Raw genomic sequence first — 15,258 nt, forward strand, 5'->3', positions numbered from 1 at the left:
CTTACAGTCAGCCCAGTTATTCTATGTCTGCAGTCAGAGCGCACCACACCAAACTCCTCTGAGTCTCCTGCCTGGTCTCTCTCATATTGACAGTGAATATTGCATGTTTTAGACATCATGTTATTATCTGTTCTCTGTTGGCGGGCTGCAAGTTACAATTATTTTTGAATTTTAATTAATCTGTTCATTGTTTTCTCGATTCATTAATTTGTTGTTTGGTCTATTAAGTGTCCAAAAATGGTGGAAAATGTCAATCACTGTTTCCCAAAGCCCAAGGTGACATCCACAGAAGTCGTCTTTTGTCCTCAACAACAGTCCATAACCCATATTACATATTTAGTTATAGAAAACTAAACAGACCAGAAAACATTCACAATTGAGAAGCTAGAATCAGAGCAATCAAATGATTCAATTATCGAAATAGTTGATGATGAATTTAATGTCGATCAACTAATTAAATAATTAAGTCTAATTGTTGCATCTCCACTCTCTTGCTTTTATGATTTTTGTATGTGTGTGAGTTTTGTAGGTTTTGGCTTTGATCCTGGAATGAAAATTAAATTAGATGCAGGCAAAATAAACAAATGGAATAATGTGACCAGGGAGCAGACTAGCAAAAACAAAACATACAAACAATAATCCACCACTAGTTTTGATATTATATGGTAGCTTTGGGATCAGTTCTTCTTTACAGTTTGTTATTAATGTATTAACACTAGTAGTGACCGTGCAGTGCTGTTAAATGTGTAGCCTAGTGGCCTAATCTCTGATTCTATTTTTAGATTAGGGGATGATGTAATACAGCCAGTAAAAAGCAAAGGCATGCTGTGTGTGCGTGTGTGTGTACAATCGTACTGAGAAAGAAGCTGTGTGTGTGTGTGAGGGCTTGCATGCATGTTTGTAATGACCCTTTCAGACACAATGCGTTTTGGGCTGCGCTTGTCTCTGGGTTGAGCTCACATCTGAGGTGTTTGGGGAAGTTGTAGAAGAAATGGGTTACATTACATTACATTACATATTGCCTACCTACAAGCTACCTGACTGTTAAAACGCTTGGTGGGGAATGTGTTTCTAAAGTAGGGCTTTCCTCCTGAGTTCTTGATACAAGTGTAAACTTGTGTTGTACAATTCAAGGAATTCAGACACACAAAATATTAGCTTTTCCTCCATTTTGCCCTCTGTGCCTGGCTGGCTGCCTCGTTTCTATTGGCCACGCTGTTATTCGTCACAGCCCGCAGCACCCAAAGTTCAACCTAGCAAGCCACTGGAAATAATGGGGTTCAGAGCGCAGTGGTGCCGTTGTTGCGTTGTGTCTGAAAGGGCCATAATTCGTGTGTGAATACTGTGAAGGTGTGAAACGCTGCAGCTCGTCCAGATGTCAAGAGTTTTTGAGAGTGTTTTTCTTTTTTTTTATTATCCACTTAAAACATTTTTGTTAGAATTTTAGTATTGTATTTTTGTCAAAATACCTGTGTCACTTATTTCATAAACATTCCCCCTCTTTGGTTTATATTATTAATGTGTTGTTTATTCTGATGGCCTACAACCTCCATGTGATAATCTGTCATCTATGTATCTCTGTACTCTACCAAACAGAAACACATGGTGTAACCTCTCCTGTTGAGTTGGCATATGGGTCTCTGCTGGAGGCTACTATTATTGAAATTACAGGCCAGATTTACTGTTGTCATTAAGCTTGGTCAGGGTGTAGCATGTCAACAGCAGACCTGGCTGCATTGCAATATCTTTTGACAACTCACACACACACACACACACACACACATTTTTTTTACTCAACCTTTTTTTAACCAAATGAGTCCCATTGAGATTACAAGATCTATTTTTTGAGGGAGCCCTGGCAAAGTTGGCAGCAATACAGTGTTTCAAACAACTTACACTTAAGCAAACATTAAAAACACATGAAACAAAAAAATAAAGTAGCAACTCACATAATCATATGCCTAAAAAGAAAGACAGGAGGAAATGGATCTAGCTAAGGAAGCAATTACAAGTTTCAACTGAGGTTACCTCCAAAACCTTCGCTACATTTTTAAATGCCCTAATCGAGATCAGCTCATCTAGCTGCAGATCTATTTGCAAGTGGTTGCAGATTGCAGGGGCAGAGAATGTAAAGGCCAAATTCAGTGCGAACTTTAGGGATGGACAGTAAGAGGGTGTCATTTGAGTGCAAACAATAATCACTAGTTTTAATGCGATATACCCACAAAGGTAAGACAGGAGCAGACCAAGGATGGATTTATAAATAAATATGTACCAGTGAGTGAGTCTACGCAAGGCCAGTGAAGGCCACTGAACTCAAGCATATAGGGTGCAATGGTGAGTGAGAGCTTTGCAGCCTGTGACAAACCTCAGAGCGCTGTGGTACACAGTATCCAGCCAATGCAAGCATTGGGCAGAGGCGTGCATGTACAACAGATCATCATAGTTAAGCAAGGGACGGAAGGAACGTAGTCTCAACCAATTTTTTCCTGGCAACATAGGAAAAGCAGGATTTGTTTCTAAAATAAAAACCTAGCTTGACCTTCATTTTCCTTACTAACTTTTCAATGTGAAGTTTAAAAGTTCAACGAAAAAAGTTAAACATCATTCAAAATACCTAGATACTTACACTGTGACACTAATCTGACTGTCCTGCAAAGTTACAATGTTAGGAGGAGACGCTGATGTCTTTCAATTTAGTTTTTGTAGCATTCAACACAAGTTTCATATCAAACAACCGTGACTCTACAATACAAAAGGCAGACTGCAAATACTCATGTGATTGAGCAAGGGTGGCACCACAGCAGTAAGTGACAGTATCGTCGGCATAAAAATGAAACAGTGCATTAGGAACATATAGACCCAGGTTAACATAGATAGTAAACAAAAGTGGACCCAAAACAGAACCTTGGGGGACCCCTGACACAACATGTAGTACACTGGAGGAAGTACCATCAAATTTAACACACTGTGCCCTTTCACAGTGGTAATTTTCAAATCAGCCAACAGCGTACTCAGACAACCCAATATTAAGCAGCCGTTGCTTCAGGATAAGGTGGTCAACTTTATCAAGGCCCTTGAAAGATCGATAAAAAGAGTGGTGCAGGCTTTTTTTGTGATTCAGTGACTCAGTTATATCATTAACCACGTGGTGCTGTGTTATTTCCTGAAGCCAGACTGGGACAATGAAAGGATATTATTAGTGCTCAGGAACTCCTTCAGTCGATCATTTACCAACCCTTCAAAGATCTTCAATAAGACGGTTAAGTTGGAAATAGGCCTATTATTTTTAAGTCATGCAGGGTCCTCCCCTTTTTAACAGAGGGTGAACGTGAGCAGATTTCCACTTTTTTGGGATGACATTTTTAGTGAGAGTGAGTTAAAAGATGCTTGATAATGGTTTAGCAATTAAGTCAGCTGCAGTTTTAAAAAGTATGGTTCCAGATTATCTGGACCTGCAGGCTTGTTGGCGTCCAGCGAAAGAAGAGCTCTGTGGACTTCATCAACACAGAAGGGATCAAAATAGGAGAGTATACTGTGACACAGCATGTCAGTCCCTGCCACTTTTCCTTCAAAGACCTGAAAATGTGTTAGATGTTTACTGCTAGCATTCTCACCGTGACTTCACCCATTGGTTTGTGGACTCCCGTTTTAAAACCTCGAGTTTGGCATTTTGACCGTCGCATCTTGGATTTTTTGAGCCAGATGTGACCAAATTTTGACAAGAGGGTTGAGCAAACCCCAACGCTAGCTGCTAGCTTGGTTAACACAGTGCATTTACAGTCTTTGGTTAACTGTGCTAATGCTAATGCTAATTTTTTGCTAGTGAAAAACAGGCTTAAAACCACATTTTTAGGTGACCAAAATTTTACAGTTAACTTTCATGAACTGAAAACACACTTAAATGGCAACGGCTACGGCTACGCCTTTCCTTTTCTGTAAGTAGGGTCATTTTCTCACAGACTTTCATACAATTGGACTTCTCTTTGCAACCAGTGGACTCTCACTTCCATTTCTTCTTCTTCTTCTTCTTCTCATTACCTATCCTTGGCCTTTGATGCATCTCTATAAACTGCATGTCTTTACACTTAAATGAACCTCCCACAGAGAGGGAGTTATTTGTGCTTCATGAGAGACTGAAGTTAGTGCCTCCAAAAAAGATTTGATTTTACAGTGAAGTAAAATATTATCCCTCTGAGACCAGATCTCCGAAGTTCCTGTTCTGTTTTGAGCCAAAAAATTGTGTGCTCTTTTTAAGTATGGTTTCAGATGACCTTCTTTTTTCTCTGCCTCATAAAACAGCCTAAATGCTTATGAATTGTGAACTCTGTACCTGTCTTCTGTCATTAATTTGAAATGGGGTCAAAGAGCATGATGATTCAGGGCAGAATTTGGTGGGTGTGTTTTGTTTTAAGATGCTCCTGTCAGCCTCTTCAAGACAGTCTGCCTGCAGGGCTCCTCTGTGGGGATGCTTCAGGTGCAGGCACTGCTCTCAGGACAGCTCCACTGTCAGGACAGGAAATGCCACCAAAATAAAACAAAATGTACAAGACGATATCTCCGCTGTGAAAAAAGACCACAGAACAATCTGCTGGCAAATACATGTTGCTGTTTAATGTAATTTTGTCAATGATATATATTAAATAATTCTGCCAACTCAGTAATGTTGTAGTACCCTATGAATTCTTTAAATGAAGGGATATATCAGGGTTAGCATTATCAGTTCAACAGGGGAGGGGGCTATGCCGTGTACCAGAGAATGAAAACATAATCTAGCTAATAATCTAAATCTTGCTAGATTTACTAGCCCGACGTGGTATTTTACTTGTCCCGGGCAATCGGGCAAGCCTTATAATTGAACCACATATATATCTGTCAACATACCATGTTAAATGATTGACTGCCAATATAACAATACACATTGATTCAATAATTATAGGCTATCAATGTAGCAGTATTATTTAAATCTTGAATGTATTGTATTGTTTATTCCATCAATGTAGCACATAGTGATTAACTCTGTCAAAATAGCGATATTTATTGATTGAGTCATAAACAAATATAGCCTATAGCTCATTGATTCAGCAAACACTGCTTATTGCTGTAAGCCTCTCTTCAGCTTTCACAGACACAAACACATGCGCTGTTCTCCTTTTACTTGCAATGTCTGAGTCATAATTTCTCTTTGCAGACAGACTATTGAACTGTGGATTTAATATGAGAAGCTGACCATCGATAGCCTATTACATCACACTGTTTGAGATTGTATTTAAAACCTTTAAAGACTCTACTCTATACAGTAGGCCTATATATGTATTGATATATAAGAAATCTACCAAAACGAGTTTTATATTAGTATAGCTTATATGGAAAAGTTTGCTTTGTGTATGTGAAATTGACTTAATGAGCCTAAATGATTATGAATTGTGAACTCTGTGCCTGTCTTCTGTCATTAAGTTGAAACGGGGTCAAAGAGCATGATGATTCAGGGCAGAATTTGGTGGGTGTGTTTTGTTTTAAGATGCTCCTGTCAGCCTCTTCAAGACAGTCTGCCTGCAGGGCTCCTCTGTGGGTATGCTTCAGGTGCAGGCACTGCTCTCAGGACAGCTCCATTGTCAGGACAGGAAATGCCACCAAATAAAACAAAACAGACAGGAAATGCCACCAAAATAAAACAAAATGTACAAGACGATATCTCCGCTGTGAAAAAAGACCACAGAATAAATATAGCTTATAGCTCATTGATTCAGCAAACACTGCTTATTGCTTGAAGCCTCTCCAGCTTTCACAGACACAAACACATGCGCTGTTCTCCTTTTACTTGCAATGTCTGAGTCATAATTTCTCTTTGCAGACAGACTATTGAACTGTGGATTTAATATGAGAAGCTGACCATCGATAGCCTATTACATCACACTGTTTGAGATTGTATTTAAAACCTTTAAAGACTCTGCTCTATACAGTAGGCCTATATATCTATTGATATATAAGAAATCTACCAAAACGAGTTTTATATTAGTGTAGCATCTAAAGCTATATATATATATATATATATATATATATATATATATATATATATATATGATCATCTAAAGCTGCAACAAAGAACACGGTAGGTTATTTCCTTGAAACTTGAAAATAAAAGCATTCCTGTATGTAACTCAGAACAACATATTTTCAGTTTTTGTCCATAGTAATATTGAATAAATATCATTACCAGGTTTCTCATAAATTCTCACATTTTCTGTAAATACTATGTGTAAGATACCGAGTGTGCGAGAGAACACAGAGTCAGAGTTAACGCTGAGTCATGATGCTTTATTAGCATTTAGCCTACAGCTAAGTTTGCTAACTTAGCCCTGAGAGCGGAGCCTGCAACAGAACTGTCTTCACAGAGGAGACCTGCAGGCAGACTCCTCAACTTTTTTGAGATTACCGATTGGTCCCTGATCTCATATATTTTGAGAGAATGGTCTCACTGTAAAAGGAAACCACTTTTGCCTCATCTGTGAGGGTTACACATGGTATTTTTGGTATCTCTACTCCTAAATGGTATTATATTTGCTGTATAATAGGTCATTTAAATTGAAGTTGGCAATTGTTGATCTCTTTGACAAAAAAAAAAAAAATCATTATAGTTTTCAATTCATCTGATGCTACACATGTTGCACCTTGACTCTCACTCTGGATTGTTGTTGTGGACGCGCACAGGGCGGGTTAGATACCACGCGCCAAGAAACGACCACTGAGAATGTGAGGCTTACATACGGGCCCATTTTTGTTTGTAAAACAACCTTGAAATTCTCCTTATCTCTCTTTGTTTGTAGCATGCTATCACACGCCCCCAGCACTTACCAGATACTGAAGAAGGTACAAGCTTGACTGCATCTCAATCTGCCCCTATCAACAATCAGCTGCAGCATCTCACGTCCTTGTAGAGATAGACAGGAACAGGCTTCAGATGCCTGATAAGTGTTTGAGTGACATTTATGTATTTGCCTCATCTAATTTCGTGCATACAATCATTATTATGAATTGGCAAATTAAGAAATGTCAATTGGGTCGTTTGTAATTACTATTAGCTGATATCTGTTAACTCCTAATCAGTCAAAGCATCCCTATTTTGTTTGCTTGATCAATATTGAGATTGCTGTCTGATCTCTACTGTCATACAGACGAAGAGGAGGAGCTTCGCAGTGTTTTGCATGTAAGCAGGGGGTCTGTCACAGATGATTTATCAAGCCAGACCACAACTTCTGCAGGTGCAGACGGCTGTTACAGTCAAATTTTTTTTAAGGTGATAGTCAAGCCATACACTTGTACTGACAGACTGTGCTGTGAGTTTCAGTGTGATGAAGGAAATGATGTAGCCGGTTATCTAAATGGTTGTATTGGAAGAGGTCCTTTCAGTGTGTGCTTTAGTCCTGACCCTGAGTGACTGAGGCAGAGCCAAACCCAGAGCCTGCTGTTTTCACTGCGGTGAGGAGTTGGCAGGGTCTGAAAAGGAGGCCTGCTGACCTCTGTACCTGCCTCCCTTTCATCGTGTGTTGCCGATGGGACCGGGATTACATTGGTTTCCATGAACTAGCTCAACATCCTGGACAGTGGAGTACAAAGCTTAAGCTTTTACAGAGAAAGGGGTTGAAGGTGAAAATATTCCTCAGGATTTTAGTAAATGTCATGAGAGTCTCAGACTTCTCTTTTATTGACATGGCATGTCCCGATCAGTAGCATGATGATGTTCTATCGAATCAGCTGTTAGTCATAACTGTTATGAGTTGTTACTCACAACAACTCTTATGAGAAACAGCTGAGACCCTTTCACACACAAACATAATCTTAATGTTTTGTTTCTTTTCCTAACTGATGTTGATTCTTGGGATAATCTTTCTACATGTTGAATGGTAGACAGTTACGTAGGGAAACCTCAGTAAAACTATCCTATTTGCTGAACAATTGTTAACCTCTAACAAGCAAGGCGAGTTTCTGCATTGTTGCCCCAGGGAGCTAATGCTAACCGCAGCCACTGTTTGGCTGAATACTTCTTACTCTCCGACTTGATCATACAAGTTTTACATAACACAAAACAATTCTTTTGTAGACATCACCACTTTTTGTCCTTGTCCTCTGCAAGATTCCTCTTCTCCATTGTTTCCTTTTTCATACTTGCGCTGATGTTGAGTAAAGCTGACTTTTTAAAGGCTGCTCATGCTGCTAAATTCCAGTCGGAGTTAGAGAAAGAGCCCATCAAGACATCGCAGTCATCACAGCTGAGCTGCAGATGCCAGAGAACACACATGATCTCGTCCCCCTGGGGGTGAAAAAAGCAGAACATGCAAAGCTGCACTGCTGCAAGTCATAGCAGGTAAAACAACAGCAAATGTCAACACTCACTTAGTATTTACACAGGAAGCTATGACAAACAAGGGATAAAATTGTAGATACTATATGGCTTCTTTAGAGACTATTTTCCGATCATTTTCTTAAATGACCATGATTGTTTCGTAGTCTTTTAGAATAAACTGGCTATTTCCTGTCTGGATCAGAGAGTCTGGAGTGATTCGGTGCCACACAGGCATGTCTACACACTCGTGCCCTGTGTGTTTCCTGTTTGGCTTTGCGTGGGTTCAGTGCCTTTCCTGTGTCCGGCAGCCCCATTCCTAGACAGATTAGAGGTTGTTTGAGGTCATTTTGCTGCAGAAAAATGACAATAAGACCTGGAATGACCTAACCTTTATCCTAAATGACTGCCTTGATTGCTCGTCCGAACAGCTGTCAGCGTTCATTTCATTAAGAGATGTACCAAAAGAAGCAACTTGTGCAGGCAATCTCAACTTGGTTCTTTGCATATGTCATGGAGTTCTCATTTTAGTTCTTGTTTATGTTGGATTAGACAGTATTGATATAATTTGTGGATTCGAGGACTGTAATCTTATAAGTTTCCTTTTCTGCCCAATTGCAACATGTGGTTGTGTTTTATTCAACGCTAAGCTTTGTAGCAGAAAGTTAAATTATGCTCTATGACTCACTCAGTTTTTCTTCTCTTCCTCTCACTGACAGAAGGATGAGGATGCCTGAAGCTGGAAGTTAGAGCTCTCCACCAGAGAGAGTGTGTTCCAGGGCTGGGGCTGGACCCAGAGACCCCTGTGTGGGGGGTGAAGGGCCCTCACAGCCCTGTGTGAGTCTGGACCATGGGGGATGGAGGCGCCGGCGCAACGGGAGGAGATAGGGTGAACCGGTCCCATGTCCTGTTTGACAACTTCGTCCAGGCGTCCACGTGCAAGGGCACGCTCAAGGCCTTCCAGGAGCTGTGTGACCACCTGGAAGTCAAGCCCACCGAGTACAGGGTCTTCTATCACAAGCTCAAGTCCAAACTCAACTACTGGAAGGCCAAGGCGCTCTGGGCCAAGTTAGACAAGAGGGCCAGCCATAAGGAATACAAGAAGGGCCGTGCCTGTGTCAACTCAAAGGTAAGCCTGCACCGTTAGAGACTATATGATTCAGTTAATTCAGCATGAGGTGCTTGACGGCGGCTTCAGTTCAGTGAGAGTTAACTGACTGAACAATCTGATCCTCAGTGTTGAGGAATCATCTAATGTGATGCTTGTGTTTACCAGCCAGACCAGTATGTGATTGCTTTATATGAAAGGGCACCCCGGGACACTTGCTTCTGTTAAAGAGACACCTCAAACCAGTCTAAAACATTAGATTTGTCACCTTCTCTGGGTTGTAATGTGTTCATAGCTGACACAAAAATAAGAAAATTTGACTCAAAAGTGCCTGTAAATTGTCCCTATAAATTGTGATACTTTTTTGTTCATTAGTTCACTGAGTTGTTTATTATGTATTCGCAAAACAATTGCAGTATAATCAGAAATCTGTTCCAGAGGATAATTTGTGGTGTCTTATATGAAAGGAGGCCACTGAGGAACTCACTTCTGTTGAGGAGAAAGTTCTCTCACTTCAGTCTTTGTAATTTGATTTGTCACCTCTGGTTTGCAGTGTGTACATAGCTGACCCAAAATAAGCAATGAGGCTGATTAAACTGTATTATTGATGAAAAGTTGAATGGATTATAAGCTAAAGCTAAATCTTTCGCTTGGTTTAGTTTATCTTAGCTAATTTTAGCGTAGCTTACGTTATGTTATGTCATGTCAACCTTCATTGTTATGATAATATCATTCTTATCATAGCTTAGCTTATGTTAGCTTGTCAACTTTGCTTAGCTTAGCTTTGTTCATCTTAGCTTATCAGCTATTGCTTTTTGTAATTTTTTTGTCTCTTCATGTGTTATATCTTATTATTTGCCTGCATTTAAAGTGGCTCTAATTGATATTTTTATAGCAACAATGTATCAAATGATAATGTGTAATGTCAAAGGCAGTCGTAGTGATGAATTTATAGAGAATCATCACCCAGCTCTGCAGCTCCTCTCAGCTTCATTATTCTCATAGTGTCGTTTTCAGCTGCAGCAGGCAGCTGTTTTGAGAGAAAAAGCTCTAAAAACCCACTGTACACTACCTGCTGAGCACAAAAATGGCAAACAGACACAATTAGTGACTAACTGGTGAACATAGTGGAGCATTTAGCTGCTAAAGAGCCAGAAATTTCCCTCAGGAGTCGATAGAGACCAAAGACAGAACTAAAAGAGAGTGAATATTGGACTTTGATTCTTCAGGTAACTGCAAACAAGACTCCAAATGAATTATGTTGTGGGTTCACAACTGCTGGATGTGTAAATTAGAAACTGTTTGCTAACAAGTTTGCCGTATCAATTTAAAATGTTATGACATGACAGTTTTGTTTTCACAACTTTCTTTCCACTGCCCGCAAGTGGCCAGAAAATCAAGTTAATGCAGGTTTAAGTTTGTCCTTGCTTTCCGTGTGTATGGTTGATATTGTTCTTATAGCTGGTCTACAGAATGTGTGTCTCTTTGTCTCTAGTGTCTGATCATCGGTGCAGGGCCATGCGGCTTACGTACGGCCATCGAACTTGCTTTCCTGGGGGCCAAAGTGGTGCTGTTGGAGAAGAGAGATGCCTTCTCCAGGAACAATGTGTTGCACCTCTGGCCCTTCACCATCCAGGACCTCAGGGGCCTCGGGGCCAAGAAGTTCTATGGAAAGTTCTGCGCCGGTGCTATCGATCATATCAGTGAGTGGACATGACAAATTTCCACTACTAGAATATGTGACTTATATGCCTGTAAAATGAGATTTGTTCTTTTGTATGCATTTAGTAGAAGCATCGTGGGGTTTTGTAGTTCTTTTATTATTTGACTTTCTTTTCCTGCTGTCTTTGTATTGTAGGTATTCGTCAGCTTCAGCTAATGCTGCTCAAAGTTGCCCTCCTCCTGGGCATTGAAATCCATGTCAACGTAGAGTTTAAGGGTCTTATCGAGCCTCCTGAAGATCAAGAAACTGAAAGTAAGCGAGTCAAACCGCTGCCAGACAAGCCCAAGAAAAATGAATGGAAAGAGAACTATCTGTCATACGCCCCGAGCTGGCTCTTTTGATGCATTTCTGTCTGATTACACATTCTGTGTTTCCTTAGGGATAGGCTGGAGGGCTGAGGTCCACCCCAAGACACACCCTGTTAGCGAGCTGGAGTTTGATGTCATCATTGGAGCTGATGGAAGGAGAAATACGCTACCAGGCAAGTCTCTGTGCACAGAGCGGGAGAAATGCATTAGCAATGCCGTTTTTCCTTGACTAAACAGAGAAAGCATAAACACAACTATTTGTTTGTTTTTTTCACGTGGACATGGAAGCCAGTCAGAATTATTATGATCTCACTCGTGTACAGCTGTGGTCAGAGTGCCTGACCTCACTCCGTTCCTTATGTATGAATGAGCATTTGTGCACATCTGTCTGTGTGTGTGTTTGTTTGTGTCTGGCTGTTACGTTCAAAGAGTATTTCTGAGGGCTCTCCCAGCAGAGCAGAATAGGAATTGTTGAATTGGCTGTCTGTTTCCTCTATATGTGTGTGTTAGGGCCTCACACACAGAAACATTGGCAAAGGGAACTCCTGTGGAGCAGAGTACCATGACCCCTCTCTGTACCACTGACTGCTGCAGTAATGAAGGGAAGCAACAGGCTCCTTGTGGGATAACCGTATATTCACAGAGCTTCAAAAACTGAAAAAGTTGTTTATGTTTTCATGATACAGAACATGTGGTTGCGTTTATCATGACATGTACATTGTGTATTTGGAATTTTCGATATTTATAAAAGCAAACATGTGATTTGAGGGTTTTGCTCTCTGTTTCGGAAACGTTTTGAATTTATGGTGTCACAAGGTCATCATCTGTGAACCGCGATTCCTGACCTTGAGCTCACGTGCCGTCTGCTTCTTCATCCTCTTTAGGGTTTCGGCGTAAGGAGTTCAGGGGCAAGCTTGCAATCGCCATCACGGCTAACTTCATCAACAGGAACACGACGGCGGAGGCAAAGGTGGAGGAGATCAGCGGGGTGGCCTTCATCTTCAACCAGAAGTTCTTTCAGGACCTCAGAGAAGCAACAGGTCTGTCGCACATTACCGCATCGCTTTAGGGTTTTTATGTTCTTTTTCTTGAGGTAACTGTTTAATACAAACACCTTAGAGTACAGCATAAAACACAAAAAAGTGTTAAAACATTATGGAAGATCTCCAGTCGCTATCCCTTTGATCACAGTTATGAGTTTTTCAGCTCATCCAATTAAAATGCTTAACATTAGGTTTGATGCCAAGCTCGCCACAGTTTATTGCTGACGTGACAGTGTCCCCAGGGCTTTGGTTATGTGCTCTGAGTCGTGTAATTGCCGGTCTGGTCCTCTAATGACGACATAACAGTCAGCTATGGCAGTAAGGAAAAGCATTGTGTTTGGTATGTAACAATACGTCTCTATATTGGCCTTTTTAGGTATTGACCTGGAAAACATTGTCTACTATAAGGATGACACGCACTACTTTGTGATGACTGCCAAAAAACAGAGCCTGCTGGAAAAGGGAGTCATTCTGCATGTGAGTGATCAAAGCCTATATCACAGTATGGTGTGTGTGTGTGTGTGTGTGTTTGAGAGAGAACTGTTGAATCACATTCAGTCTCTCTGTAGTAGACATAAAGGCTATATGCACGCACAGACATCAGAAGTCTTTCTGTCTCTCATTTTGTTGTCTCTCTGTTTCATTCTTTCAGTCTTTTATTCACTCTTTGTTCTTGCCCAGTATCGGCCTAATGGTCTAACCAAGCCAACAGTGTTCTGGAACAAACTGCCAACTCAAGCACACTTACTGAGTGTTTGTGTCCTCACTATACACGGTAGTTTCCTCTCCCTGGCTACTTTCCACAGGAAAGCGGAAAGACCCTTTTGCATGTCTGTCTTCATGTGCAAACATTACTGAAGGTGTGCTATAGTCACGTAAGGCCTTTCTGGGTGGTAAACTGCTTTTAAGAGTGTCTTAAATGGACATTTTTGCAAATGTAGTCACAATAATCACTCTTCTTCAGACATTTTTAGCTGTCTGACTCATACACAAATTCTTCTACATGTTGTTATGGATGTAAGCTATGCATGTGTTTGCAAGTCTGTGTGTGTTTCCATGCTGAGCTGATGACATAATGAGGTTTTGTTATACACTGGTCTGAAGCTTTAGGGGATTTGGAGTCACTAGGCACATGTTAATGAAAAGGCACAGTTTACTCAAAGCACAACTGGTATGACTTCTGGAAGTTCCCTTTTAATAAAAAGTCCTAGAGAGATCCTTTTATAGCAATCTAAATGACTCTGCCCTGCCCCTTGGAAAAGGATAGAGGAAGGGTGGAAGGGTTGGCAGGAGGGCTACGAGTCCTCACAGTTCAAGGCAAATCAGAGAACAACCCCCATTCATATCTTCCACTATCCTGCCCTGCCCTTCCCCTCACCCGCCACCAGCCTGGCATTCGACAACCCAGGGAGCTTAAAGATGGAAGAATGTGCCTCTCACCCGCCCTCTATGAAAACATGTCACTTTCAAAGCATGCAGTGATTTGATGCTACATGTTGGAGAGACTTGTGAACAGCACAGTTCATTCCACTATAAGTGCGTGGGCCTCTTTGTAGCACAATGAACTATTAAAGTGGGGGTTGTCAACTTCAAGCTCAGTACTTCAGAAGTTGATTTTAACAATGGTTGATAACATTAAGTTACGCTATGTTATATACTTAGTCATTATCTCCAAATGTGATGTATCTCTTTGTCACAATAGATGTCTTACTGACAATTTATTTTATGAATTGTGGCTAAAAAGTAAGATTTAAGTATAGGTTTCTCGACTTTTTCCTTTTTATCTGTCACATGCAGCTGAGGCACAGTAAACTTGCATATGCATGCATATGTACATCCACAGCTTTCTGTGATAACACATTTCTTATGCTTAGTAACACTTGTATTCATATGGATTAGTTTTGTTTGAAGGCTGTTTTTTCTATTTTTCATTGTTCTGCAACTTCTAACCTCATCTCTCTGATCTGTCCTGTAGGACTATGCGGACACGGAGATGCTGCTGTCGAGGGCTAATGTGGACCAGGTGGCCCTGTTGTCTTACGCTCGTGAGGCTGCCGATTTCTCCACCAACCACCAGCTGCCCACACTGGACTTCGCCATCAACCACTATGGCCAGCCCGACGTAGCCATGTTCGACTTCACCTGCATGTACGCCTCAGAGAACGCAGCCATGGTGCGCCAGCGCAATGGCCACAAGCTGCTGGTGGCGCTGGTGGGAGACAGCCTGTTGGAGGTGACTATTAATGTTTTATAAAGCTCAAGTTCTGGGTTGTTCTTAAAATCTTGCATCACAGTTCTGTTCCTTTTTTATATCCTCGGGGCTTCTGTGTCCATATTTGGTTGTTGAATGTGTTGTTCACTGTTGTTTCCAGCCCTTCTGGCCCATGGGCACCGGCATCGCCCGAGGTTTCCTGGCAGCAATGGACTCTGGCTGGATGGTGAAGAGCTGGGCTCAGGGAAAAACCCCTCTTGAGGTGCTGGCTGAAAGGTGAGGGTGTGGAAATACTGATGCATAAACACCAAACACACTCTACGCCGTTCTTGTTCTCGCATTCAAGCACTCATGCACACACAGCTGCACGTACAGACACACACATTCCCTCTTTTCCAACACACCCTTTTATCTCTAAGTGCTGTACTAGGTATTCTGCCTGTATGTGATTTCAAGCATCAGTCCCACCTCTGCTAGTACTAATGGGATAAGAGGCTCTCAAAAGAACTGAATGGAATGTGAC

At 41.1% G+C, this 15,258-nt stretch overlaps 1 protein-coding gene across 5 annotated transcripts in view; it reads left to right on the forward strand.

Annotated features, from left to right (window-relative positions):
- The window catches only part of mical3a (microtubule associated monooxygenase, calponin and LIM domain containing 3a), a 69,510-nt gene that overhangs the window by 13,027 nt on the left and 41,225 nt on the right, over positions 1-15,258 (forward strand). For 4 of the 5 annotated variants that reach the window (XM_042412882.1, XM_042412883.1, XM_042412884.1 and 1 more), the window contains exons 2-9: positions 9,061-9,470; positions 10,945-11,152; positions 11,308-11,424; positions 11,552-11,653; positions 12,365-12,520; positions 12,900-13,000; positions 14,499-14,756; positions 14,896-15,011. In XM_042412882.1, coding sequence (XP_042268816.1) covers positions 9,192-9,470; positions 10,945-11,152; positions 11,308-11,424; positions 11,552-11,653; positions 12,365-12,520; positions 12,900-13,000; positions 14,499-14,756; positions 14,896-15,011 — 1,337 coding nt within the window. In that variant the 5' untranslated portion in view covers positions 9,061-9,191. Of the gene's footprint in view, positions 1-9,060; positions 9,471-10,944; positions 11,153-11,307; positions 11,425-11,551; positions 11,654-12,364; positions 12,521-12,899; positions 13,001-14,498; positions 14,757-14,895; positions 15,012-15,258 lie in introns of those variants that run through there. The other variant, XM_042412885.1, reaches the window with a different exon arrangement.

The sequence above is a fragment of the Thunnus maccoyii genome, chromosome 5 (genome assembly GCF_910596095.1).
Source record: "Thunnus maccoyii chromosome 5, fThuMac1.1, whole genome shotgun sequence".
Taxonomy (NCBI): domain Eukaryota; kingdom Metazoa; phylum Chordata; class Actinopteri; order Scombriformes; family Scombridae; genus Thunnus; species Thunnus maccoyii.